Raw genomic sequence first — 26,848 nt, forward strand, 5'->3', positions numbered from 1 at the left:
CGGGGCGGGGAGGGGCTGGTGAAGGAATGCTGTTCAGACGGTAACGCGAGCAATGGGGAGCGATGGGGAGCGGCAGGTGAAGCTTTGCTCGCTGGCTGCCGATCACCTCCTGCCATGCAGACTAGTACTTGTCCGTGGCCCGGGGATCAGGGACCCCTGCTCTGTGTGACCCCCCCCCACACACACACACACCATGATGGACATTTAGTTTGCTTGCAATCAGTGAATGATAAGCAGGGCTGCACTGGAGACCCCTGTATGTGAGCCATTGTGCATCAAGGGAGTGTATTTAAAAGATGTAGAAGCAGAATTCTAGTTTTAGAATTTAAAACCAGCTTCCTGAAATAGGGTCGGCTTGTGTACTGAGGACAAAATAGGACATTTATCAAAATGAGATTCCCATCTCCCATCTCATACTGCCACAAAACAAAACAAAAACAAAACAAGTGGTAGGCTATCCTTTACATTGGTAAATGAGGGAACCGGGAGACAGCTGTTGGTCACTGAGGCCTCTGGCTCTGTTTTCTGGGAGTCGTGTTGTGGTCTCAATAGGGCCAGGAGGGCCCCACGGGCAGCCTGGGTCAGACAATGGGCAGCCTCTGTTACCTCCGCTAACTGTGCCAGCCTGCTGCGGACCTCGGTCCAGGCAGCGAGTCCTCTTTCGAACGCTGGGCTGGCTGCTGTGTGCAGATGGAGGGGTATCCTTCTGTCCTAACTGGCTCCCAAGCACTTTAGATACCATCTGTACAGTCAAGATGATCCACAAAGATTCACCTTAGGACCGCTCCTCTGTGTCCCACTCCCTAGGAAGCAGTGAGACCAGAGGGAGGGCAAAACTTAGGGGCTGCCACTCCCCAGGGGCTGCAGACTAGTGGGAGAGGAAAAACATCCCCAATCCAGGCAGCACCAGGGCAGACTTGAGAGGTGGGTGTGGGCTGGGTATCCTCTCGGGTGTGCCAAGCCCAGCCCAGGCACCATTCCGGCTTCCTCTGTCCTCTCCCCGCTGCTGCTTCCCTTCAAGGAACTAGTAGACCTGGGGAGGGGGAGGGGGAGGGGGAGGCGGGGTGGGGCGCTTATTGGGCCGCAGGGCGTGGCTAACCTCGTGAGGTCACCAAGCGCTGGATAAATGGGTGCAGAGCAAGCGCAGGTGGCAGAGCCTTCGTTCCCGGAGTCGCCTCAAGAGCCCAGACATGAAGCTCTTCTTGCCCGCCCTGCTGTCCCTTGGGGCCCTTGGTGAGTGCGGGTACTTGGGGGCACGCCCCTCCGGGCGGGCGTCCGGGTCCCCTGGCCCCTCAGTGCGGGCATCCCGGTCCCGCGCACCGCCAGGTGGGCACCAGCGCCTGCAGCGGGGGAGGAGCCCGGGAGTGGGCCGGCTCCCGCCCACTCGCCTGGGGAGGGGCTGGAGCAGGGCTCCGCGAAGCAGGTTGGGTCTTTTCCCTAGAGCTGGCAGAGCTCCCCGAAGCGTCTTCGGGTCCCTGTCCCATTTTGTCCTACCCATAGTACTGTTACATGCATATACATGGGGGGGACAATGAGACTCAGAGAGGGTGAGCGACTTGCCCAAGATACACAGGAGACTGGAGATGGGATCCCAGCTCCTGCAAGGACTATGTAACTTGGGCAAGAGAGAGTCTTTCTGAACCTTAGTTTCAATTAAAAATGGTCCAATCCTCTTCCCACACAGCTGTGAGGAGGGGGCAGGGTCCACCTGCTTTGTGGTAGGCAAAGGTGTACACAAGCCTCTCACTGCAGAAGGTCCAGGGTGGTGGCACAGACCCTGCTGATGGGACCCTTCTGCCAGAGGGTGTGAGAGAAGTGATCGGTTTCTGGTTTTTAATGTGCCAGGACTAGAAGGGGACTAAACAGAAGGGACTAAACAATTGTTAGTTCTGTACCCAAGTATCTGAAATAATTTCTGGGATGCTCCCAGGACACTCACCTATGATGGACATTAGTGATGTAAATGTGAGGGCAGGGCTTCCTGCAGTGGACGGGGAGGGTCCAAGGCAGCAGCGGTAAGGGCTCGAGGGCGTCAGCACCTAGGCAGTGTGTGTGCATGGGGCTCAGAGTGAAAGCCCAGGTGTCACCCCCTTCCCCCAGCGGCAGCCCAGTGCAGCCTCCTCCTGTCCTAGAGCATCTACTCTGGGCTGGGAGCTTCCTGGATGAAAAGGGGTGACTAAAGGATAGCAATGAGCTTATGCCCCCAAACCTGTCCCTGTCTTTTCTGGTCCCCTTCTCCAAATTCCTTCCCATGGGTATTGGTTTTTTCTCTCTTCTCTAAGGCAGGATTGGCCTAGCCAGGACCAACTGCTCAGGACCAACTTCCCTTCTGCTCCCTGACACGTGGCCTGCTTGGGCCCACAGCACAGGGTCAGGGCCACCTGGGAGAGGCCCGAGGGGTAGGAAGCCTTGCTTTCCTAGAGGTGGTTACGGGCGGTGGTTTGGATTCTGGCTCAGAGTTGCACCACTGGGTTCCATTTTCACTTGAATCTTTGGTTGTCTTGGCCCCCACAGAGGTCTGCAGTTTAAATCCTGCAGTCCACGGGATGGTGGCCAATGTCCCAAAGTGTCACGGAATCCCTTGTCCTACCCAGCGGAAGGAGTGGCAGCTGCCCTAGGGGATTCCTGCCCTGCTTCTCATGGGTGTCCTGGCTGGCAAAGGCTGGGTGGGGTGGGAAGAGTAACTCCATCCCAGCCCCTGCCTTTGAGACAGGGGCACTACATGTCTGCACAGAAGGAATCTGAGGATTTGTACTTTCAGGAAGATTTCCTCGAGGCTCAGGTGGGCAGCATCTGAGTGACTGAGACAGATCAGGAGCAAGGCTAGGGATACAGGAGGGGCCAGGCCCAGACCTGCTTCAGGGAGCGTTTTGTCTTGAGAGGGACACACAGCTTCAGAGCTGGCTGGTGGGAGCTGTGGAGGGGGCGAGCAGAATGCTGTGTTCTGCACCCAGCCCTGGTGTTTGGGGGGGGGCTGGGGACTGTGGATCTCAGAAAACCTCTCAGTGACGCTTTAGTTTCTTGGTTCATCCCCTCCCAGGGGAGCAAACGAGCTCTTCCCCATGTTCCCATTCCTGCCCCTGCTCACGCCCTCCCCCCAGCTTGAGACATGGTCTTCATTTTGCTCTCTCCCTTCAGGTCCTATCTATTACTAAGCTAACTTTGGACACCAACTCCTTATTTGTGCCCTGTTCTCCATTCTCGATGCCTTTCTGCCTGGTTCCCAGGTTTCAGTCCACCTGTCCCTGCCCTCCCAATGAGTCACTGCTCCACTGCTTCCCAATAAGAACTTCTTGGGCCAGCATTGGAGGCTCTCCATGATCTGACCCCAAACACTTTACCAGCCCCATCTCCATGGCAGCCCGTCTCTAACCCAGTTAGCCTAAATAGGCAGGGGGTTTGGTGTCTGACTGCCTAGGTTCAAATCCTAGATCCTAACTTATTAGTTGTGAAACCTTGGGCAAGCCACATAACTAGTTGAAGCCACAGTTTCATCACCTGGAAAATGCGGATATCGGCAAAACTCACAATAAAGAGGGGCTGGGAGGGTTGAAGGAGGCAGAACACATGAAGGGCTGAGTAAAGACCTGCGTAGAATGTGCTTGCAGCCGTTGTCGTGCATGTGGCCCATTGTTCCCACCTCTTGGAATGCCCCCACCCCCCATTATTGGCTGAGGTCATGGGGACATCACTCCTGGCTTGGTATTTGTTCTCTTCTAGAGCATTCATCATACTTGGCGTCCTCTTTTTGGGTCTTTGCCTCTCCAGGTGGGAGGTGAGAGCTGGTGCTGTCTGCTCGCATGTTCCTCTGTATATCACTCAGTGCTGTGTATGCAGAGAGCATCCAGGACATGCCATTGGGTCACAAATGGCTGAATCTGATAAGGCTAATTCTCACTTCGGGACAGTTCCAGGAAGGTTTCCAAGGACAGATTACACCCCCAGAGATGTCCCTGGGATGATGGCTGGTGGAGGAAGGGTGTGGCAGCCATACCCTTGGCGGGTGTCTCAATACCCTGGTGGGTCTGACTGCGCAGGGGATGACTCATGAATAGGAGGTGGCAGAGGGCTGAATGGTCCACCCCAAAGCACATCCTAAAGGGGAGGTGGCTTTTGCAACCAAGAGTTTTTTGTTTTTTGTTTTTGGTAACGGCTTTACTGAGGTATATTTTACATATCGTAAAATTCACCTATTTAAAGTGTACAATTTAACGATTTTTAGGAACTTTACCAAGTGGTGCAACCATCATGGTAAATCAGTTTTAGAACATTTCCATCACCCCATAAGAGTCCTCTCTCTGATACAGTGGTGAATGGTGGTAACTCAGGCAAACCCACCCAAACTGACAACACCTACTGTAGCTACTGACAAGGGGTGCGGTGTATTTTCCTTTGTTCCTTTGGTATCCTCTGGGAGATGCTCGTAGCCACAACCATCTAGAGAGACCCAGATTCCAGGTGGGACGTTGCCACTGCTGAGCAGCCATCACTCAGTGTCCTCAAGAGTCAGATTCCACACCAGAAACACAGGAGTAATAATCCCTTCCCTGCCTGCCTCCCAGGTTCCAGGGGGAGAAAGCAGGTGGAAGAACTCCATAAACAGATAGAAGGCAGCATCATTGTTTTTTTCAGGGGATAGGAAGTATGTCAGTCATAGGAGGGCAAAGAATCCAGAGAGACAATCCAGATTGTCTCCTCTAATTTGTTGAGAATTACAGCCCTCTGGCCAGCATGGTGTTGGCATTAGGCTAGCAAGACACCTCCATTTGAGGAGAGTGGCCTGACTTAGCCACAGAATGGAGAGGGAAGGGGAGGACAACTCCATGAGAGGGTGAGGCAGTCTCTTCCATGGGCAGTGGTGGAGCCCTCACTCCTCGGCTTCTTTCTCCCAGGACTGTGTCTGGCTGTCCCTAAGAAAAATGTTCGATGGTGCGCCATATCACAACCAGAGTGGTTAAAATGCTACCAATGGCAATGGAGGATGAATATACTGGGTACTACTCCCTCTGTCACCTGTGTGAGGAGGACCTCTCGCTTTGAATGTATCCAGGCCATTGCAGTAAGTCCATGCCATAGGTTGGGTGGGACCAGACTGAAAGGGACAGGATCCGAGCGCAATAGAATATGTGTTCTCCCTGCTCCCTCTGTCCTTCTTCCTGGACACCTGTAAGCTGGGAGCTGTCCTCTCTCATAGGACACGATGCTATTTTGAAAGCAGAAATTAACATTCTGAAGTGGAGAACCACGTGTAGGGAAACTGGGATGGCCACAGAAATTGTGAATAAGCCAACAATTTGAAAGCTCCAGAGTGAATATGCAACAGCTCTGACAAGTGACTGTCGTTTACACTCTATAAAGAACTCTAATTGGCAAGAAACGTAGGATCATATAAGAAAAACAACGTGAGGAGATGGAGTTCGTAATGAATAAAAATACTGATGAAAATGTTCCCCTTCATAATCAAGAGAAATACAAATCTAAGCAATTTGTTAGCACCTGCATTTCCTAAATAATAACCCTTAATAAAATGAAACCCTGGCCCACTGGTGAGTCTATAGTGAAATTGATCCTCATAGCGAGTGGCATTCCAAGTTAGAAACAAGTCAGCTGGAAAGCAGAATGGCAATGACAGCCAAGGCCTTGAAGATAAAATGCCTATTGTCTGGGCGATCCCACCCTCAGATGCCTATCCGGAGGCAACAGGTCATCAGAAGGAAAAACAAGCTATGAGGACAAAGCTGTCCATAAAAGTACAGTTTTAGCAGCAAAGAGTTAGAAGGAACCCAAGTGGTGAACATTGGAGGGAATTTTAAAAATTTAGCTTAATAAATTATGGAACAGCCACATTTATAATGAAATATCATGAAGTCAATAAAATCAATAAAGGCACTACAGAAGTAAGAAAATGTAGTCAGTTTTAGATGAATAAAACAGTCCGCAAAACATTATCTATACCAGGTTGCAAATATGAGAAATAGGTAAGCATATGAGGGGTAATATGCCAAAGGGAATGAACGTGGTCTATTATTATGATAAGTTTAAGATATATGAAGAGTTAAAATTTCTATTTAATAAACAAGAACTTTAAAGAAATATAGAGCAAAAGCAGGGGAGAAAGCATCTAGAACAACTTTTAATATAAATGACCGCGAAGGTTGCAATCCGCGGAGAGATCTAAGCCACGTGAAAAAGCGGCCACCCGCCAGCCTCAGGAGTCAAAGCAGTTCCGCTGGGGCTCATTACCCAAAAAGAGGGGCCTTGGGCTTGTGCCACCTCTCATGGCACCTGCGAGGACATGACTGAAAGCTGACCCTTTGGAAGATCCTTCCAGCCATGGAGGTTTCTGACCTTCTGAAGTTCACTTGCGTGGCTTAGGGTGGGATTTCTCCTCAGCCGGTCTGGTCTCTGCTTTCAGGCAAAAGAGGCAGATGCTGTGACCCTGGATGGTGGTTTGGTGTTTGAGGCAGGCCTGGACCCCTACAAACTGCGGCCGGTAGCGGCAGAGGTCTACGGGACGGAAAAGCGTGAGTTGCCCCTGGGGACCCAGAAGGTGGGGTGGCCTGGGCCCTGGGCTCTGTGGAGTCAGAGTGGATGAGCCACAGAGGTGGTGTCTCGGGCAGCATCACACTTACAGGGAACGGAGTCCCTGGGCTCTTTGGGCCGGTCACTGACCCACCGGGGAAACAGAGCAGGCTCTGGGCTGCGGTGACCGGGTGAAACGGCAGCACACATTCCCCTTCCCACTGGGGGCTCGGCCAGCGTGGGCTGCTTCTCTCCCTCCGGTCCAGGCTAAGAGCTCTCGATTCTTTCTGCTCTTTTGCAGAGCCCCAAACCCAGTATTATGCCGTGGCTGTAGTGAAGAAGGACAGCAACTTTCAGCTGAACCAGCTACAAGGCCGGAAGTCCTGCCACACGGGCTTTGGCAGGTCCGCCGGGTGGAACGTACCTATGGGGATACTTCGCCCGTTCTTGAACTGGACAGGGCCACCTGAGCCCCTCCAGAAAGGTAAGATGGCTGGGGGAGGGGTGTTGGGGGTGATCTCAGGCTGGGGTCTCTACTCCAGTGGCACATACACAAGCCACTTCGGGATGGCCCAGGTGGACATGTGGGATGACTCCAAGGCAGGGGTGAAGTTAACTGATGTGAAGCCTGCAGGGGCAGGGTCTACCCGCATCAGCAGCCCTGCGAGGTGGCAGCTGAGTCTGTTCTCAGCCAAAGTACATCTCTCTGAGCTGCTAGCTTTGCAAAGGCTGACAGGCAGGGGTGGAGGGAGTGCACACTGGGGGGTGCCACTGGCTGTGGCCCGGTGGGCTCACACTCTGGTTCATTTCTCTCTGTTCAACAGCTGTGGCCAAATTCTTCTCTGCCAGCTGTGTTCCCTGCGTGGATGGAAATGAGTACCCTAACCTCTGTCAGCTGTGCACAGGGACAGGGGGAAATAAATGTGCCTGCTCCTCCCAGGAACCATATTTTGGCTATTCCGGTGCCTTCAAGTGAGTGAGACTGTCCTCTTCTCCCCAGTGGCCCACATGTCCTCCGGCTAGGAAGCGCTCGTGTCTCTGGTCCCAAATAGAGCTCAGTCAGCTAGTGGGGACCATCGAGGAGGTCCAGTCCTACTGCCGTGCAGACAGAAAAACTGAGTCCGAAGAGGGTGCCCAGTGCACCTTCCCAGTGCACTTTCCCCTCTAGTCCCCCAGGCCCGACATGTGCCCTCTTACCTCTGCACCAGCCCCATGAGCAGCCACCTGGCCAGTGGCCCCTTCTGTCTCCCCAGAGAACCCTGAATCGGGCTTTGTCCCTCTGTTGTCCTGGGTTCCTCCTGCTGACTCTGTCCCCTCCATAACCACAGAGGGACTGAAGGAGTCTTGTCATGAGAAGACCAGTCCCAGTCTCCTGGCCAGGCAGGGCAGCCTGGCCTGTCCCGGAGCCAGGAGGCGGTGGGCTCCTCCTGACTGACTGGCCCCAGCTCCTCTCGGCAAACCCCCCACCCAACTGATGCTGCCCCTGTTCCCCCATCTGCCTCTCAGACTCAGGCATTTTGCGCAGGGAGGCCTCCTTGCTTCTCCACTGGCCAGGGCACATCTGCCACTTAGTCCTGGGAGAAAAAAGCTACATGGCCAAGGACACTACTTTTACCCTCTGGTGTAGAGGCTTCGAAACTCTTTTACATAGAAGGACAAAGTTTGGCCCTCTCAGCCCTTAAAGCAGAAAGCAGGGGTCTCCTGCCAGCACCTGAGCCCTTCTTCCTTAGAATTCACCTGGAGGTTACCCCTGAAGCCTTCCCAGTGGGGATGCCCCAAAGCCTGAGGGCCCTGCCCTCCACAGATCAGGAGCCCACAGAAGACAAGCCGCAGGACCCTGTTCCACAGGGAGGCACGAGGAAGAAGTCGGGGAGGGCCGCTCTGTGCTGACCCTTCTGGTGCTTTCTCATCCCACAGGTGTCTGCAGGACGGGGCTGGAGATGTGGCTTTCGTGAAAGGCAGTACAGTGTTTGGTAAGAGAGGAAGAGCCACGGGTACTGCCTCCTTTCCTTTTCTTTCCTTATTTTATTTCATTTCATTTTATTGTAATTCCAAGTAGTGAGCTAATTTGACTGCTCACTTCCTGGCCCACGATCATCAAGGTTCCCTACAGAGCATAGCTCTTATTTTATGTTATTTCATATTTTAAACGATCAGTTTTCTTCAAATCTCCTATGCCCGCTGTCTTTCTCTTCCCCCTCAAAGACGCCCATGCCAACGTATTTGACACGTGTCCTCTGAGATAGATAGGTGGTCTTGCAAAATGTGTAGTGCTGGTTTGTGTTTCTGGATTCTAAGCTCACAGAAGCTTTACTGATCATTATCGATCATGATGTGATCTAGGTTTTCCACTCAGCATTTTGTTTTGGAGATTTATCCGTGTTGTTGTACTTGTCTAGTTCAGTGGTTCTAATAGATGAGAAATGCTCCATGGAAAGCACACATCACTTTTTTTTTTTTTTTGGCTGCATTGGGTCTTCGTTGCTACGTGCGGGTGTTCTCTAGTTGCAGCAAGCGGGAGCTACTCTTCGTTGTGGTGCCTGGGCTTCTCATTGTGGTGGCTTCTCTTGTTGTGGAGCACGGGCTCTACGCGCGTGGGCTTCAGTAGTTGCAGTGTGTGGGCTGAGTAGTTGTGGCTCGCAGACTCAGTAGTTGTTGCAACTAAGCGCACGGGCTTAGTTGCTCTGCAGCATATGGGATCTTCCCGGACCAGGGATCACACCCGTGTCCCCTGCACTGGCAAGCGGGTTCTTACCCACTGTGCCACCAGGGAAGTCCACACACATCACATTATCTATGGTTGTAAAGCAATAGATATGTCATTGTTGGTTTATTTTGCATTTCTCTGACGTCTAGTGAGTTTGATCATCTCAATATATTTGCTAGTAGTTTGGGCTTCCCTTTCTTCTTTTATGATCTTTGACTGTTTTCCTCTTGATTTTCATGTCTGTTTCTTCATGATTTTGATTCAAGGCTAGGCATTCCTTCTCTCTAGATATCCAGCCATTGTTGGTTCTAGACTTTAGGAACGTCTTTTCTCAGTCAAAAAATCAGTCAGTAGCACCTTTGTTGAACAGAAGCCCTTGATATTGATAAGGTCAAATTGGTCACTTTTGCCCTGCTGGTTTGTGTTTTGGGGACTTTTAAAGATGCCCTCTTCCCTCTAGATCATAAATATTTTCTACAATAAGATTTATAGACTCCCCTCCCTAACACACACACTTGTTTGTTCATACGTACTCTACCTAGGAAATCAGGTATGGATTTAGCTTCAGCATTTCCCCCCTTTAGAGTGAGATCATTTTCCTTACAGTAACGACTGTAAAAAATTCCACCCTTTTCCTACTGATATGTGGAGCCTCCTATACATCAAGCTTGTTTATAATCATGGATCAGTTTCTGAGCTATTTTGTTTCATTGGTCTATTTGTATTTTTCTGCATTTATTACTCTGGCTTGTAATGGTTCTTAATAGCTTGTGGGGGTCTGGGGAGAGAGAGAGTGCACGCAAGCACCTTCCTCCAACACTTTGCTATTTATTTTCTAACTAAAATTTTAGAATTATTTTGTTGAATTTCTAAAAACATCATACTTTAAGTAGAATTGTATTGAATTTAAATTGACTCATGAAAACTTGGCATATTTATGTCAAACTGTCCAATCCCTGACCATGATAAATCTCTCCCTTCTTTTTTTTTTTTTTTTAAATAAATTTATTTATTTTTGGCTGCATTGGGTCTTTGTGCTGCGCACAGGTTCCTCCTTGTGGTGGCTTCGCTTGTTGCGGAGCACGGGCTCTAGGCGCGTGGGCTTCAGTAGTTGTGGCTCGCTGGCTTCAGTAGTTGTGGTTTATGGGCTCTAGAGCACAGGCTCAGTAGTTATGGCATATGGGCTTAGTTGCTCTGCGGCATATGGGCTCTTCCCGGACCAGGGATCGAACCCGTGTCCCCTGCATTGGCAGGCGGATTCCCAACCACTGCGCCACCAGGGAAGCCCAATCTCTCCCTTTTGATCACACCTCTTTTTATGTCCCTTAATAGAACTTACAGAACTTAACATTTTTCTCTTGGTCTCCTGCATTGTTTGTTTTTGTTTTATTTTGGCTGCGCAGCATGGCTTGCAGGATCTCAGTTCTCCAACCAGGGATTGAACCCAGGCCACGGCAGTGAAAGCACCGAGTCCTAACCCCTAGGCCCCCAGGGAACTCCTTCCTGCATTGTTTAATGAGGCTAATTACCAGCTATTCAATGGTTTTAGTTGCTATTATAGTATCATATTCTGTATTAGTTTCTGTTTTATTATTGCTAATGAGAGTAACACTTGATTTTTGTAGTGTTGCCTTGCTGGGCTCTCTTGTTAGTTTTATTAGTTTTTTCTTGGTTTCATTGGCTTTTCTATGTAGGTGAGTACCTCATCTTTAAAAAATTAGAGTTTGTCTTTTTCCCAGTGCTTACATCTCTTATTTCTTTAGTAAATTGTGAAATCCAGGTCATCTGATACTGTGTTGGCAACGTGACAGCTTTGCCTTGTTCCTGATTTTGAAGTGACTGTTTAAATTTTCTTCTTTTAGAATGATTTTGCTGTAGATATTTTGATAAGTGGCATTTATCAAGTTTAATACCTTTGCCAAGTTCTCTATGTTACTTGTTTTCTAAAACTAAAAAAAAAAAAGCACATATAGATGTTGAACATATAAATGCTTTTTCTGCACCTATTAGGATTAAGATGATCTCATGGTTTTCCTTTAACCCATTCTTGTCATGAATTACTTTAGCTTCTTTGACATTCAGCCATTCTTTTGTGAATGGAATAAACTGATAAACCTTAATCCTGATCTATTAGTTTTAAAATACTCTGTTATATTGAGTTCGCTAATTATTTTAGATTTTTGTGTTTATGTGCATAAGTAAAATAGGTCTGTAATTATTCCCTCCTGTACTTCTTTCTCTGATTTTGAGATCAAGATTACACTAAGCTCATAAAACAACTTGGGTCAGTTTCCGTCACTTTATGTATTCTGAAGCAGTTTACATGTGATATAGATGAACAGTTCCAAATTGGGATGAACTCACTCATAAAAATAATCTTTTCTTTTGATACACCCAAGTGTTGAGAAGTGGCTCAACCGTATTTCTTGCTTTAAAATTTTTCTTGTTTTTATTCTTGCAGGAGATGTGGGTAACCCTGGGCTTGTCTCCGTCATGTGACCCTTTTCTAGGTGGAGTTGCCGTGGAAACAGATGGGTCTGGTTCAGCCTCCTTGGCTTGCCAGGCAGGAGTTGCAGCAACCCCAGGGCCTGTATGATGCAATCAGAGGAACGTGGGCTTTGCCCCTAAGGCTTTCTGGGCACTGTCTTTACCTTTCTGGACATTCTGGAGCAATCCACTGCCTTTCTGACCCCCAGTTTTGTCAACTGTGTAAGATGTCTCCTCCAGCTCAATTTCTATGGGGGAAGGGGGACTACAGCTCACGGCTACCGTCTGGGGTTGCCTCATCTGGGCTCCCCTCCACCTCCCTCTTTCCCTAGAGAACCTGCCAGCGAAGGCTGACAGGGACCAGTATGAGCTGCTCTGCCCAAACAACACTCGGAAGCCAGTGGATGCATTCAAGGAGTGCCACCTAGCCCAGATCCCTTCTCATGCTGTTGTGGCCCGAAGTGTGGATGGCAAGGAGGACTTGATCTGGAAGCTTCTCCTCAAGGCACAGGTATCCCCACCCAGAGTACCCCTAACCTGCTTGGATTTGGTGGTGGTGGGGGTTCCTTCCTTCTTTCCCTAACTACCCGCCACTATAGAAGTCCTCTGTAGCCTCACTGCACAGATGCAGTGGCTTGCCTGTCTCTAGGCCATATTCCACACAGCAGGAACAATGAAGCCCCTTCTAGCATTACGGACTGGTGGTGTCTCATGGGCTGGAGTAGAAGCAGGGGGAGGACAATGCAATATTCTCAGGACTCTAAGGTGCTTGGAACCCAGCAGCTTTTTAAAAATGAAGTCATAACTGAGCTATGTCACAGGGATGGCTTGAGTCCCTCTATGGGAGGAAGTCAACCAAGGTTCCTCCTCTCAGAGTCATCCCTAAGTTCCAGATGTTCTTTTTCAACATTGTGTTTTTGTTTCCTATTTACCACTGACATCATAATTCTCTTTTCCCTTAATTAGGAGAAGTGTGGAAAAAGCACTCTACAGGGGTTCCAGCTCTTTGGCTCTCCTCGTGGGCAGAAGGACCTGCTATTCAAAGACTCTGCCCTTGGGTTTTTGAGGATCCCCTCAAAGATAGATTCTGGGCTGTACCTGGGCTTCCGCTACCTCACCGCATTGCAGGGCCTGAGAGAAAGTGAGTGAGGGCCAGGCAGGCCCCAAGGGCAGGCTGGTGTGGGTGGTAAGCCATGGGTGAGGCCTTCGGGGAGCACCTCACCCCCACCCCATGGGAAGCTTGGCCCTGCTCTGTAGTGGTCACTTGGCCATCTCCAAGCCACTGGAAGTCTTCACCATGGTAGGTTTGATGTGAGTGTGAGCATCTTCTGTGCACCAAGTCAGGTGAAAAGTGTCTCCAAAGGAACGTGTCACCTCCTGATAATACTGCCACAGGTCCCTGTGTGCGTCAGGCTCCCCAGCCCTGACAAAAGAGTCAGTTTGCCTCCCAGGAAGTGAGAAGTATGAACATGAACCAAGAGAGCCAGGGCCCCTCATGGGATAAATCCAGAGGCCTGGTGGGACATGGCCCAGTGCCTGGGCCCTGAACTTGGCTGGGATACCACATTGGGCCAGCTCAGCCATGGCTCCTTCTCCACTGGAGGCTTCAGATGGGGTCTGAGTGAACTGGGAAGCTGCGCTGTTGTCAGTGGTGGTGACTGCCTGCCTTAGGGGAAGTCAGGACAGGGCTCAAGTTCCCCTAGGCCATCTCTTGGGGCTGCCACTGTTTCTGTGTCCTGGAGCTTTCATCCAGTAGGACAGAGATATTAGGCAATATCTCGGTATCTCTTTCATTACACTAAAGCTTGAAGGGTGGATTAGAGGCCGGGGAAGCCTCCAAAGGAACAGAAATGAGACACAAGGAGGGCTACGCCTGAAGAAGGGTTTGGGGAGCTGAGAGTGGAAGGGGGAGAGGAGCACGTGGAAGGAAAGAGGCGCAGGTGTCTGATTCCACTCTTCCCTGGAGGAAGTAGCTGCCGCCCAGCGAGCGTCGGGGTAGGAAGGGGGCTCAGAGTGGAGCCGGCACTCCAGGGAGGTCGGCGGGCCTGGGTGTCCCTCGCTGGGCTCAGGGCACCTGCCGACCGCCATGTCCCCGGGCAGCTTTAGCGGAGGTGGAGGCGCGGCGCGCGCGGGTCGTGTGGTGCGCGGTGGGACCCGAAGAGGAGTGCAAGTGCCGTAAGTGGAGCCTCCTGAGCAACCAGAGCGTGGCCTGCGCCACGGCCTCCACCACCGAGGACTGCATCGCCCTGGTGCTGGTAGGTGGCCGGCGGCGGGCCTGCGGGCGGTGCGGGCGGGGCAGCGCTCCTAGGAGACCGAAGTCACGGGCATCTGGTCTGAAGTGAGGCGGACCTTAGAAGCGCTACGGCCCCGGGGGCGGGGTCTGCTCGCTCCTACGCAGTGTGGGAACAGACACAGCTTTCTGTCTGCAATCTGTTTACTGTGGGCTTTCCAATCTGATTTTAAGAACGAGTTGCGATGAATGCAGGTAATTTGGAAAATATAGAAAGATGTGATGTAAAAACAAACAAAACACTGGGACCCCACGCAGAGATACCACAGTTAGAGTTTTGCTAACTTCCCACTCCAGGATTTCTCGGTTCATCTCAGTTTAGGCTCGGAACAGTACTGGGTCGTTCCAGTTACGTAGTTTGAGTCCTTTTCACTTAACAGTGTATCATGGCCATTTTCCCACGTGACATATTCTTTGGAAACACTTTCAAAAGTGACTTCAGGGTATCTTTTATATGGTGTGGCACAGTTTAGCCATGACCCTATTCTTCTTTGTCTCCTTATTTTGTTGTTAACAATAACCCTGTGCTGTGCAGCCTTGAATAGAAATCTTTATCCACATCTCCTATTAGCTTTAATAATGTTGTAAAAAAATGATTACTTAGGGAGTTTTACAATCTTGATGAATCCGTGTTCCGATTCTGGAGCGTGGGCTCGTTCATTCCGATGGTGAGCGAATTTCATTGTTTCTGCCCACTTGTTGAATAGCTTCTGTGTAGCACTTTGAGTGTAGTGCTAACAGGCAGAGACTAGACAAGACCAGCTCTTCCCATCTGTCTCCTCAGTGAGGGAGGCTGGTCCAGGAGGGCCTCCCAACAGTACTCCAAGTGCAGAAAGGGATTTCGTTCAGAGGACCGGGCTACCTGTACCCGGTCTTTCCAATGGAAGCGACAGCATGAAAGACATGTAGGTCTGGTAGAGAATTAATAGTGCACATGGCGTTTCCTTGGGGTCCTCAGTTCAACCCTTGCTGCTTTACTGGGGCACCTGACAGCCATTCTCTTAGAGCTGTAAAGGCAGGCGGGACAGGAAACAGCCTCACTGTGGTGCTGGAGATATGCTTTGTCTTGGCAGAAAGGAGAAGCTGATGCCCTGAGCTTAGATGGAGGATATGTCTACACTGCGGGCAAGTGTGGTTTGGTGCCTGTCCTGGCAGAGAACCAAAGTAAGTGGAGAAGAGTCCTCTCTGGTTTATTCTCTCAGGGCTTCGGGGGTGGGGTAAAGAGAGGAGTAACCCCACTCTGTGGGTCCAAGTGGAGACATTAAAATGGACAGATACGTTCAAACAGGAGAATCAGGGGAAAGAATAGATGACAGGGGCCGTGTTACCCACACAGCCTATTGTAGTGAGAACTGACAAAGCCCAGACTGGTTTCCTCTTTTTAATTTTTAAAAAGATTTTAGTAAAGTATAATATATATGCAGAAAAGTGCACACAAGTGTACAACTCAAGGACATTTCACAAAGTGGTACATCCCCAAGCGCTAGGGCCCAGAGCAGGACAGCAGGTTCCACAAGTCTCCTTGTGTCCTCCTGTCACCAGCCCCCTTACTCCAGCAAGGGTAATGACTCCTGACTTCAAATGGCACAGATCAGTTCTGCCCGTTTTTGAACTCTATGTAAAAGGAGTTGCACAGCATGTGCTTTTAAAAATGTCTTTTTCTCAGCATTATACCTCGTTTTGTAGTATTCTATCTTGTGACTCCACTGCGGTTATTTATTCTACTATGGATGAGCATTTGGGTAATTTCCAGTTGGCTGCTGTGGATAGCGTTGGTATGAGCATCTGTGTCTGTGTCGTTTGGTGAGCACATATATGCATTTCTGCTGCATGGAACTGCTGGGACAGTCTCTTTGGACTTGATTCTGCAAAGACAGATACCTTCTGATTTCACTCCTATGTGGAATATTAAAAAAAAAAAGTGAACAAACCAAACCAAATCAAACAAAAACAAACACACAGATTCAGGGAATAGAGTAGTGGATACAAGAGGGAAAGGGGGAGTGGGGGGAGAGGGAAAGGGGTAAAGGGCGTCAGCTGTAGGTGATGGATAGAAACTAAACTTTTGGTAGGTATATAGAAGTCAAAATATAATGCTATATGCGTGAAACTTAAATAATGCTATAAACCAATTAAATATACTTTTCCAATAAAACAACACCTACAGATTCACATTATCCATCACATGAAACAGGAGTGATGCGACTTTTTCCCAAGGAGAAGCCAGTTACTGAGTCTGAAAGCATGGATCTCCCCATGCTGAAGGGACATAAGAAATGCTACTTTATCCTTAGCCTCTCCAGAGGGAACTAGAGGAGGTCAGGCAGGTGAGACAAGGTGCCCCTCACCTCCAATGGGAGAGGATTAGGTAGGAGTGCTTTGGTTGCAAATGACACAATCCCATTGCCAAGTGGCTTAAATAAAAAAGATACTTGATTGGTTTATGTGGTGATTGAACTGTCCAGACGTTAGTTTCAGCAGTTCCACCCCTGGGTACATCCCCAGACGTGTATGAAGATGTCAGTGACAATATTGGAAGCAGTGAACTTAGGAGCCCTAACTCAGCTCAATAAGTTACAGACAGTAAGGCAGTTTGAACTTAAAAACACAGTATTGGGACAAATACCATATGATATCACTTATATGTGGAATCTAAAATATGGCACAAATAAACCTATCTACAAAACAGACTCACAGACATAGAGATCAAACATGTGGTTGCCAAGGGGGAGAGGGAGAGGGAGAGGGAGAGGGAGGGACTGGGAGTTTGGGGTTGGTAGATGTAAACTATTATATATAGGATGGATAAACAACAAGGCCCTACTGTATAGCACAGGAAACTATATCCAGTCTCCTGGGATAAATGATAATGGAAAAGAATATTTTAAAAAATGTGTCTGTGTATAACTGAGTCACTTTGCTGTACAGCAGAGACTGGCACAACACTGTAAATCATCTATACTTCAATTAGGGCACTCCCTGGCGGTCCAGTGGGGTTAGGACTGGGTGCTTTTACTGTCGGGGCCCAGGTTCGATCCCTGGTCACGGCCAAAAAAAAAAAAAAAAAAAAAAAAAAGAGCTTAAAAACACAGTATTGGGTTGAAAATAAAAAAAAAAAAAGGAGGAAACTTAGTGAAGTCTATAATACAATGCCATTTATTTATATTAAAAACACATATACACAAAACCATGCCAGTATATGTTCTTTGATATGTGTGTACCTTTGAAAAATATATGACCACCATAAAACATGTGTTTAATGACGTTTTGCTTGTTTTTATTCTTTCAGAATCCTCCAAAAGCAACAGCTCAGATTGTGTGCACAGACCAACGAAAGGTGAGTTGGAATCGATCACTTTCAGAGTCAAGGGTAGGTTTTTGTATCTGGAGGAGGAGGTGGTGGGAACTTAAAAAAACCTCACAGAGATGCAGCCATAGAAGCTGTAAGTTCTTTTGCAGATGCAAATCATTCACAGATGAGTAACTATAATTACATTTTTATGGACCTTCATACATGGCAGAGAAATATGAGTTCCTCATTTTGTCCTGACCACGGTGAAGGTGGGGTGTTACACCCCCATTTCATATGGACGTGGAAAGTGTCCCGGATGTCACTCACAGCCATTGATAATACTGTGGCAGATCCTGGCCTGGAACCAGGTCCCTTGTGCTAAATCCCTTGCCCTGTGCACCAGCCCACCTGCCTGCCAGAGCTGGTGCTTCCTCAACTTTGGCAGAGCTCTGCACTTGCCGGCAACGGAGTCTGCCCGGTGCGTGCTCTCAGGAGGAGGGCTGCACCCCATTGACCCTCTCTCAGCACAGGGGGGTCCTTGGGGACACACCCCCTGCATCCACACAGCACTTATTCCGGCGGCCATCATTGCTCTGGCCTGATGCAGTTGGTGCATTGCATGTTGCAGCTGGCGATCTATGCACTCTTGGGGTCATGCTTCTTGGTCAGTGTTCGTGGCTTTAGTAGCCCACGTCTAAAATAGAATGAACTGCCGGTTTATAACTCAGGGGCAGTATCTGGCTGGTCAAGGACTTCAAGGATCAGCATACTATTTCATTTCATAACCCAGATCAATCTCATCTTAACAGAGAGCAGCAGCTTAAACTTTGTTGGTCTCTCGGACAGTGGCCAGTCATCCGGGGGAATCATTGCCTGGTGATGCTTCTTGACCTTCGTTGGCTTGGGTTGCACACAGCTGCAGTAGAGTCCATGGACCGGGCCCTGGGAGGCTAAGACCTGCTCTTCTCTTGTCCAAGGGTATCTTGCCGTGGCAGTTGTCAAGAAGGCAAATGCTGAGTTCACATGGAATTCTCTGAGAGGCAAGAAGTCCTGCCACACTGCCGTGGACAGGACCGCAGGCTGGAACATCCCCATGGGCCTGATCGCCGACCAGACAGGCTCCTGCAAATTTGGTAGGAGTCCCGAGGGAGTCGTGGGTCGGCCATCCTGAGGGGCAGGCTGGGCTCCCTTGTAGAACTCAGGGAGGGGAGGTGTGGGGACTTGCAGGCTGACCGTGGCTTACAGACCTTTTCCCGTGTAAGCAAGATCCCCCTGCGGCTTCCTTCTGCAGCTTCTCCACACAGCACTTCCCACACCCCCTCCACCCCACACGAAGGCGCAAAACTGGAGGATCGGTCTGTTTCTCTGCACCCTAAGAATGGATGCAGGTCCTGAGAAGTACAAAAGTCACTTTTTGCTTCCTGGAGCTCCGGATCTAAATTCCTCCCAGGCACTGGCTTCTCAATTTGGGAAAAGCCATCTGCCTTCCTCATGAAAGGTGACTTCTGTTACTAAACAGAACTGACGTCTCACTCCACGCTGTAGAGGAAACTGAGTAAGACCTCCAGGCTTTTGGCTCAGCCTCGCCTCCTGGCTGCACGCCGTGCTCACACCCCACACGTGAGCCACGCCCTACCTGCCATGGGCCTGGTGACGTGGGGCTGTGTGCCACACTCTTTTCATGGCCGGGCAGGCGTCTGCTCAAGTGGGGCCCTGCTGCATTTTGAATGGGTCTGTGATCCTGGCTTGGCGGGCTCTTGTGTGGCTCTGTTCCTCACTAGCAGTGCACACTGGTGTCGCCCTCTGTGACCCCACGGCAGCCTCCAGGTTGTGGGCAAGCTGCCAGGACCACAGTGGGACACTCCCAGCCCTAGCCCGAGCTTGGCACGTGGCATGGCTCTTCCAGTGGCAGGGGCTGCACGAGTTGGATGATGGGTGCTACTTGCTTGTCGGGGCAGGGCTTCCTTGTCACCTTTATTTCCTCTCTTTTCAATCTGTATTAATCCATGTTAACTCCTTACTGTGGGTTAAATCACATGGTGGGTTGGTTCGTATTAGGTTCAGCTGCAAGGACAGAAAACCCCCAGTAGAAGTGAATAGAAGTTTATTTCTCTCCCACGTGAGTGGAGTCCAGCGGTGGATTGTCCAGAGCTGGCAGGACAACTACATGGTGTCAAGGGCCCAGGTTTCAAACATCTGGCTATCCTGAAACATATGTGGCTTCCGTGCTCAAGGTCGCTCACGGCCCATGTCACATCTGGGGTCCAATCCCCGCTTCTGCATTCCATGTGCAGAATGAAGGAAGGGAAGGAGAAGGGGCAAAACACGTGTGCCAACTGTCTTTTAAGGATGTCAGGACACTGGCACCCAACGCTCCTGCTCATATTTCACTGGTGATGCTTAGCCATGTGGCTTACTAGCCACAGAGTAAGGCTTGTCTCTGTTCTAAGGGACCAGGTGCCCAGGTAAAAAGCAGGGTTCCTATTACTGAGGAAAAGGGCAAATCAGATCCTGGAGTGGATGTTTTGCAGCTTCTGCTGAGATGGCCATCAGGTTCATCAAGTTGAGTCCCCAGCTCGAGGCTGTGATGATGGGACCCTTTGTACAATTACACATTCTCTTCCCCAGCCCCAATCAGGTTTCCTGTCTCAAGTACCTACAGTCTCAAGTTTTTCTGAACCTTGCTGGGGCCCGGGTTGGTGGTAACATGTTACTGTGTGTTATAATGACTGTGTTCTATCTGCCTTGGGCAATATGATGAATGGAAACCAAGCCACATCACCTGTTAGGTAAAGACCGCTTATCTTGACTCAGGTAGGAAGAGCTGACTCCCCGTGCTTCTTCTCTGCAGATGAATTCTTTAATCAAAGCTGTGCCCCTGGGGCTGACCCGAAATCCAGCCTCTGTGCCCTGTGTGTTGGCGATGACTGGAACATGAACAAGTGTGTGCCCAACAGTAAGGAGAGGTACTATGGCTACACCGGGGCTTTCAGGTGAGTGCTGTGGGCATCTTGGCACTGCATTTCTAAGGGGCCCAATGTGGCCCTTCACAGCAGAGCCAAGGGGCAGCCTGGGGATCAGCTGATGGGTGGGCTGGGGAGGGCTCCTCCCATCGCACCCACCACCCCAAGAGTGGGGACTGGCCCCGGGGCTGTCTGACCTCAGCTCTGCTGGTCTCCCCCTTGTGGCTTGGAGCCAAGGTCAACCTCAGTGGGCCTCGATGTCCTCATCCTCAGCATCAAATGGGGAGAGGTTGTGGTATCAGTCCTTTCTGCAGTTCAGTTTACGGGGAAGAATTCTCTTTCTCACAGGCACTACCCTCTACCCCAGCCTAGGTCATTGTTATGTTTCACCTTTTACTTTTGTCTTTGATTTTGGCCTTAGAAATGGCAAAATAGCGCAGTGTTATTCTCCACTAGTGAAAAATAAACCAAAAAATAAGTTTCCAGAATTCACCAATTATAAACACTTAGTAAATCACAGTATCTTTCCACAGTCTTCATTTTATAATCCAGATGTTACTTCTCAGTGGTACAATTAGGGGTTTGAAGGGCAGAGTTCTCCCCCATCCGTTTTTTCTGTATTCTCCAAGAATATATTTCACCACCAGGTGGCGTCATGTACCTGAGAATGACTGCCCGAACTGGTCTTTGAATTTTTTAATGTAAATTCAGTAGCCTTCTCTCCAGTGATGGCATGATATAAAAGTAGCTTTTGTTATACTCTGAGTGACTTATAAAAAAAAATTTCGTGAATGTACAAAAATATCTTTAAGCGGCTAAAGTTTTGCATATGGAAGTGTTGTGATGTGATTCTACTCAGAAATATTGAATAGACAACATGTCTGATAAAAAACCATGTGGTTTTCTTTTTCAAACCTATGGTAAGGTATTATTTCACTGGAAACACCTACACTTTAGTATTCCTATTTATACTAGAAGGAAATGCTTTGTCTTTTGCTCAAATCGAAAGCTGGAACCAGAGCCATATTTATCTCTGTGTTTCTAACTAACATCCTTATATATTGCTGGTTCTTGATTTTTAAATGTCAGCTATTTTCTGCTGACTTTCCATTATGAAAGAAGATCTAGCCTCTCATACTGCTCCTGTGTTTCTTCCACCCGTAACCACAAACTTCACCTCCTTTTAGTATCCAACAAGAGTATGACATATTTAGTGCTTACTTTATTATGAATATGTAAATATTAGTCTCATATTAAATATGTGACATAATAAAATTATATTTCCCTTATTGAACAGAGTTTTTGTTTACTCTGGAGTTGATAGGTGTCTTTTTAAACTTTGCTTAATTTTCTGTACTTCTTTTAAAAAATCACTCATTCATCCCCATACCTTCTACTAGTAGCATAAATCTAGCAATCCATGCACAAACAGACTGGATGCTGAACCAGATTCATCATTTACCTGCGAATGTTGCACCTGAAGATCTCCACCCTCCTCCCCAGTCTGGATTGGTCCTCTCGAGGCCCCCTACATATCTGTGGTCTGGGGATTCCCCTTAAGCATCATTCTGGGATTTTTCATTGTCTTACTTCCTCTTAAATGATCTGTTTCCCACATCTTTAGTTTTCTTGGTTTTGTTGCAACAGAACACATGTTCTTGAGAAAGGGTGAATAGGAGTTCTGTTTTTTGAGTATTTACGTGTCTAAAAACATCTTTAGTCTACTCTTGAAGTGATTTATAGTTTGGCTGGATAACTAAGTACAGGCTGGAAAACAATTTCCCTAGGAATTTTGACAGGATTTCCATATCTGGGAAATGGGAGCATTAACTGTTTTGACCAACTGTCCCACTACAAACAAGCAAAAACGTTGGGTTAAGTACACACACACACACACACACACACACACACACACACACACACACGTGTTCTTAAGAGCATTGAATAACTGACAAAGTAACAAGGGATTATTAGACTAAAATCTAAGGGGAATAGGAATTCAGAGACCTAGGTGGAGACACTTTGTCCTGACAGTAGCTATTCTGACAAACTTGAACTCAGAGGTTACATACACCTTTAAGGTAGGAGTGAACCAGAAGTAACTTCCACCCCACTCCTAGGAGGCTTCAGGTTGCCTGGATGCTGAGGAAAACAGGGAAGAAAATACATACCATCCCTGAAAAATTGAAACCATGGGCCAGCTCTTGCATGGATTTGCAGCTCCAACTTGTGTCCCCTAGGATGGTCCAGAAATTCTCAACTCATAATTTTTTAAAAAGTGGTCCCAGACTAGCGGTCTCTTTAGGAATCTGTCTGGAAGACAGCATCTTCAGTTTAAGCCTCAAATACTGCTCAGGAATACTCTATCAGTAACAATGAGCAGGACACAGTAAAAAGTAATTATAACAATGTGAAACAAACACACAGGGGAAAAGTTGCCAGAAGCAAAAAACAGAATAAACAGGTTAGTAGTTTTAAAAAGGAATACATAGAACTTTTAGAAAGGAAAAAAATTACAGCAATTGAAGTTTGCTGTATAATTGACCAGTTTAACAGATTAAACATAGCTAAAAAGAGAAGTAGCGATGTGGAAAATATGTGAAAAAATTATGCAGGATGTAACATAGACAGAAAATCGAGCAAATACAGAAATTTAAAAGCATTAATCCATTGTCTTCTAAAGCTAGAGTTTCTGTTGAGAAATCTGGTACCATTTTTCGACCCCTGATTCTTTGTATATGACATTTTTTCTTCTTGAAAATAATTTTTTTTTTGAGTTTTCAACAATTTATTTTTGGCTTCCTAATTCTGAGAGAGAAGCTTTAGAAGGCTCATGAAGTGTCTTAGACAAACAAGTCTACACAAAGAATATTTTGTGAAGAGTAAATAAATCAGACACATATGTTTTATATTTCTCTCTAAAATTACAGAGATTTAACTATGAATGAAAAATACTCTAGGAAAAAATGAGTGTTGCGTTTCATCCAATGTAAAATGCTTTGAAAACTATTTTTGTGAAAAGTTTTTTTTTTTTTTTTTTGCGGTACGCGGGCCTCTCACTGTTGTGGCCTCTCCCGTTGTGGAGCACAGGTTCCGGATGAGCAGGCTCAGCGGCCACGGTTCACGGGCCCAGCCGCTCCGCGGCATGTGGGATCTTCCCGGACCGGGGCACGAACCCGTGTCCCCTGCATCGGCAGGCAGACTCTCAACCACTGCGCCACCAGGGAAGCCCCTATTTTTGTGAAAAGTTTTTGATTTAAAAAAAATAAAATAGTTCTAAAAATTATTTTTAAATCTCCCTCCAGTGTTCTGAAACTTCACAATGATATTTCTTTAGTGGGTCTTCTTTTAATTCATCGGATTGGGCATATATATATTTACACTTCATGTATATAGGCTCTATCTAGTGCTGCTGTTCTCAGCTACTTTCAGCGGTGCCTAGTACTTCTAACTGTTGAGTCTTTCTGGAGTTCTGCCATGCACATCAGCTTTCTCCTGGGCGCCCCCCACTTCCAACTTATGTCACAGCTTTCTTTGCTCTTTTGGGTCAATTACTGCTCACGCATTTGTTCTCTACCTCCAAACGTTGTCATTATTATCTTCTCTCTTTCCCTCTTGCCTTCCTCTGGCTCATAGATTTATGGCTTAAAAAAAAAAATCTCACTCATGTCATTTTATTGGAATTTTAGAAGGAGGGAAGGTACCCATATATCTTCAACCTACCATTTTAAACTCTAAGTTCCTGGAAATATTTGTCTCTATGTTTTCTATGTTTAGTTCCATGTTTCAGTTTTTGGAATGTGTATTATGAATATTTATGAAAACTCTAATAGTTTTTCTTCTCTGGCAATGTTTTTTTTTGGCTGTGCTGGGTCTTTGTTGCGGTGCGCGGGCTTCTCATTGCAGTGGCTTCTCTTGCTGCAGAGCACGGGCTTTAGGCGTGCAGGCTCAGTAGTTGTGGCTCACAGGCTTAGTTGCTCCGCGGCAAGTGGGATCTTCCCAGACCAGGGCTCGAACCCGTGTCCCCTGCATTGGCAGGCAGATTCTCAATCACTGCGCCACCAGGGAAGCCCTGGCAATGTTTTTATTCTCTGAAACATTTTAGATGCCTGGCTGAGGACGCTGGGGATGTTGCATTTGTGAAAGAGGTCACTGTCTTGGAGAATACTAACGGTAGGTAAAGATGTTTCCCTTTCCCCTTCAAAGAAGAATCTTTGCCATCACAACACAGATTACTATTCAAATTTGCAATAGGGAAATATAACCTTTCCCAGACTTGGATCAAATTAGTTCTAAAATACTTTACCTCAGTATGCAACATAGTAACATCTATAGGTGTCACATTGATTTTGAAACCAAATTTCCTCTCTCTCTCTCTCTCTCTCTCTCTTTCTCACACACACACAGACACACACACACACACACACACACACACACACACACACACACCAGCCATACTCAGGGGCAACTATCTCCCTGGCTTTGCCTAGTCAGCCACAGAAGCACACCATCTTCCTGTCTCAGCCTATCAGAAACTGCACGTGGATGATACATGAAAAAAATATTTGGACATATGCAGGTTAAATTTCCCCTTTTAAACAAGGAAGTAGGAGCCTTCATTCAGCCCATGTGAGCCCTCAGTGTGGAAACTCCTTGGGGAGTTAATGAGGACAAAATCATAGGCAGATGCAGATGATAGAAGGTAAAATCCCCCAGCCAATAGAGGAATAAGTCACTCTCTCTTCTGACCTCTGGTGAAAATACTAATTACCAAGTTTAAGACTCCCAGCAGTGTGCTGCTTTCCAAACTGCACCTCTCTCCCTACCCACTGCACTTAGCCCTCCACCCCGCCGCAGAGGACTTGCCACTTCCCCCCTCAAAGGGGCTGCTTCCACTTTCTGCCTCTTCCCTTCAGTGACAGCCACAGCCAGAGCCACTCCTCCAAGTCCCTGGGGAGAGCAGTGGAGGCCAGACATGTAAATCTGGGGTGATCTCAGTATTGAATGGACAAAGCTGAGAGAATGCAGGAAGTCTTTTCTTGAGGGGACAGGGCGAAAGGAGAGAAGCAGCCACCTGACCACGAAAGCTCCATTTGCACACACACAGGCATAACTGTGTACGGTTACATTTCGAATTCATTTCGAATTCAGGAACCGTGAATCTAAGTGATCTCCAGGGATCAGATGGGTGTCAAATTTAGTTTTAAGCTTCTCTGGGATTTCACAACTGTATTTTATCATAATTGACTGAAAGCATATTTGATAAACCCATAGACATTCCTATCCTTCCTCTGGTTACACTAAGAGCATTGGAATATGAAAGGAAACAATTTCTTCTTTTTATTTAAAAAATACTTATTTATTTAATTTATTTATTTGGCTGAGCCAGTCCTTAGTTGCGGCACACGGGATCTTCGTTGCAGCATGCAGGATCTAGCTCCCCGACCAGGGATCGAACCCGGGCCCCCTGCCTTGGGAGCTGGTAGTCTTACCCACTGGACCACCAGGGAAGTCCCAACAATTTCTTCTTGAACACAAGCCAACACTTCTTTTTCTGGAACTCACTGGAAAATCTGGCATACATGGAGGGTTTTCTTTTAAAAAAATGTAACAGCTTTATGGAGATACAATTTACATACTTCAAAATCCACCCATTCAGAGTGTAGATTCAATGGGATTCAGTGATCTCCAGCACATTCAAAGTTGTGCAGCTGCCAAGAGAATCCAATTCTAGAACTTTCACAAAACCCCTTAAAGAAACCCCACACCTATTATCAGTCCCTTCCCCACTCCCCCAGAGCTGGCAACCATCAATTCACTTTCTGTCTCCATAGATTTGCGTATTCAGGACATTTCACATAAATGGAATCCTACGATATGTGATCTTTTGTGACTGGCTTCTTTGACTTAGCGTAATGTTTTCAAGGTTCATCCACGTCGTAGCGTGTGTCAGAACTTGACTCCTTTTTATTGCTGAGTAATACTCCATCGTGAGGATATAGCACTAATGCTTGATATGTTTGAAGTGTGTGTATCTTGTGGAGCTTTATTTGCTCTCCTTCACATCACTGCAACCCCAGTGTGTGCATTTCAAGAGGCCGGTGGATGGTCACAGCCACCCGGAAAGGATGCTTTGACTCAAGAGTGGCAGCCGTGGCTGATGCTGCCTTCTTTATATCTCCAGGAGAGAACACTGCGGACTCGGCTAGGAGATTGAATCGGGATGACTTTGAGTTGCTGTGTCTCGATGGCACCAGGAAGCCTGTGACAGAGGCTGAGAGCTGCTACCTGGCTGTGGCCCCAAATCATGCCGTGGTATCTCGGAGCGATAAGGCAGCACACGTGGAAGAGGTGCTTCTCCTCCAACAGGTATGGGTCACCAGGGCCTCCTGCAGGGGCTCCTGTTAGGTGGGGCAATCACAGAGCTCAGGGAATCCACCCATCCCCGGCCTTTCTGTCCCATCCCTCTGCTTGAAGCTGGTGATGAGAGTATTCGCTCCATGCTGGGGGGCTGCCCTGAGTCTCATGGCCCTGGACGTGCGCTCACGGTCTGGCTGGGAGATGCTTTATCTCCTTGAGCCTCCTGT

The 26,848-nt window shown here is 48.1% G+C and overlaps 1 protein-coding gene across 1 annotated transcript in view; it reads left to right on the forward strand.

The window, feature by feature from the left end:
* Nucleotides 1-1,116: 1,116 nt before the first annotated feature.
* LTF (lactotransferrin) overlaps nucleotides 1,117-26,848 on the forward strand; it is a 28,421-nt gene continuing 2,689 nt past the window's right edge. Inside the window, exons 1-15 of the mRNA XM_032649034.1 lie at nucleotides 1,117-1,233; nucleotides 4,893-5,059; nucleotides 6,416-6,524; nucleotides 6,824-7,006; nucleotides 7,347-7,494; nucleotides 8,440-8,495; nucleotides 12,049-12,227; nucleotides 12,683-12,857; nucleotides 13,817-13,971; nucleotides 15,080-15,170; nucleotides 17,296-17,343; nucleotides 18,276-18,431; nucleotides 20,150-20,291; nucleotides 24,367-24,434; nucleotides 26,446-26,630. Of these exons, the coding sequence (XP_032504925.1) occupies nucleotides 1,191-1,233; nucleotides 4,893-5,059; nucleotides 6,416-6,524; nucleotides 6,824-7,006; nucleotides 7,347-7,494; nucleotides 8,440-8,495; nucleotides 12,049-12,227; nucleotides 12,683-12,857; nucleotides 13,817-13,971; nucleotides 15,080-15,170; nucleotides 17,296-17,343; nucleotides 18,276-18,431; nucleotides 20,150-20,291; nucleotides 24,367-24,434; nucleotides 26,446-26,630 (1,905 nt within the window). The 5' untranslated portion in view covers nucleotides 1,117-1,190. The remainder of the gene's footprint in view (nucleotides 1,234-4,892; nucleotides 5,060-6,415; nucleotides 6,525-6,823; nucleotides 7,007-7,346; nucleotides 7,495-8,439; nucleotides 8,496-12,048; nucleotides 12,228-12,682; nucleotides 12,858-13,816; nucleotides 13,972-15,079; nucleotides 15,171-17,295; nucleotides 17,344-18,275; nucleotides 18,432-20,149; nucleotides 20,292-24,366; nucleotides 24,435-26,445; nucleotides 26,631-26,848) is intronic.

Source organism: Phocoena sinus, chromosome 11, assembly GCF_008692025.1.
Source record: "Phocoena sinus isolate mPhoSin1 chromosome 11, mPhoSin1.pri, whole genome shotgun sequence".
Taxonomy (NCBI): Eukaryota; Metazoa; Chordata; class Mammalia; order Artiodactyla; family Phocoenidae; genus Phocoena; species Phocoena sinus.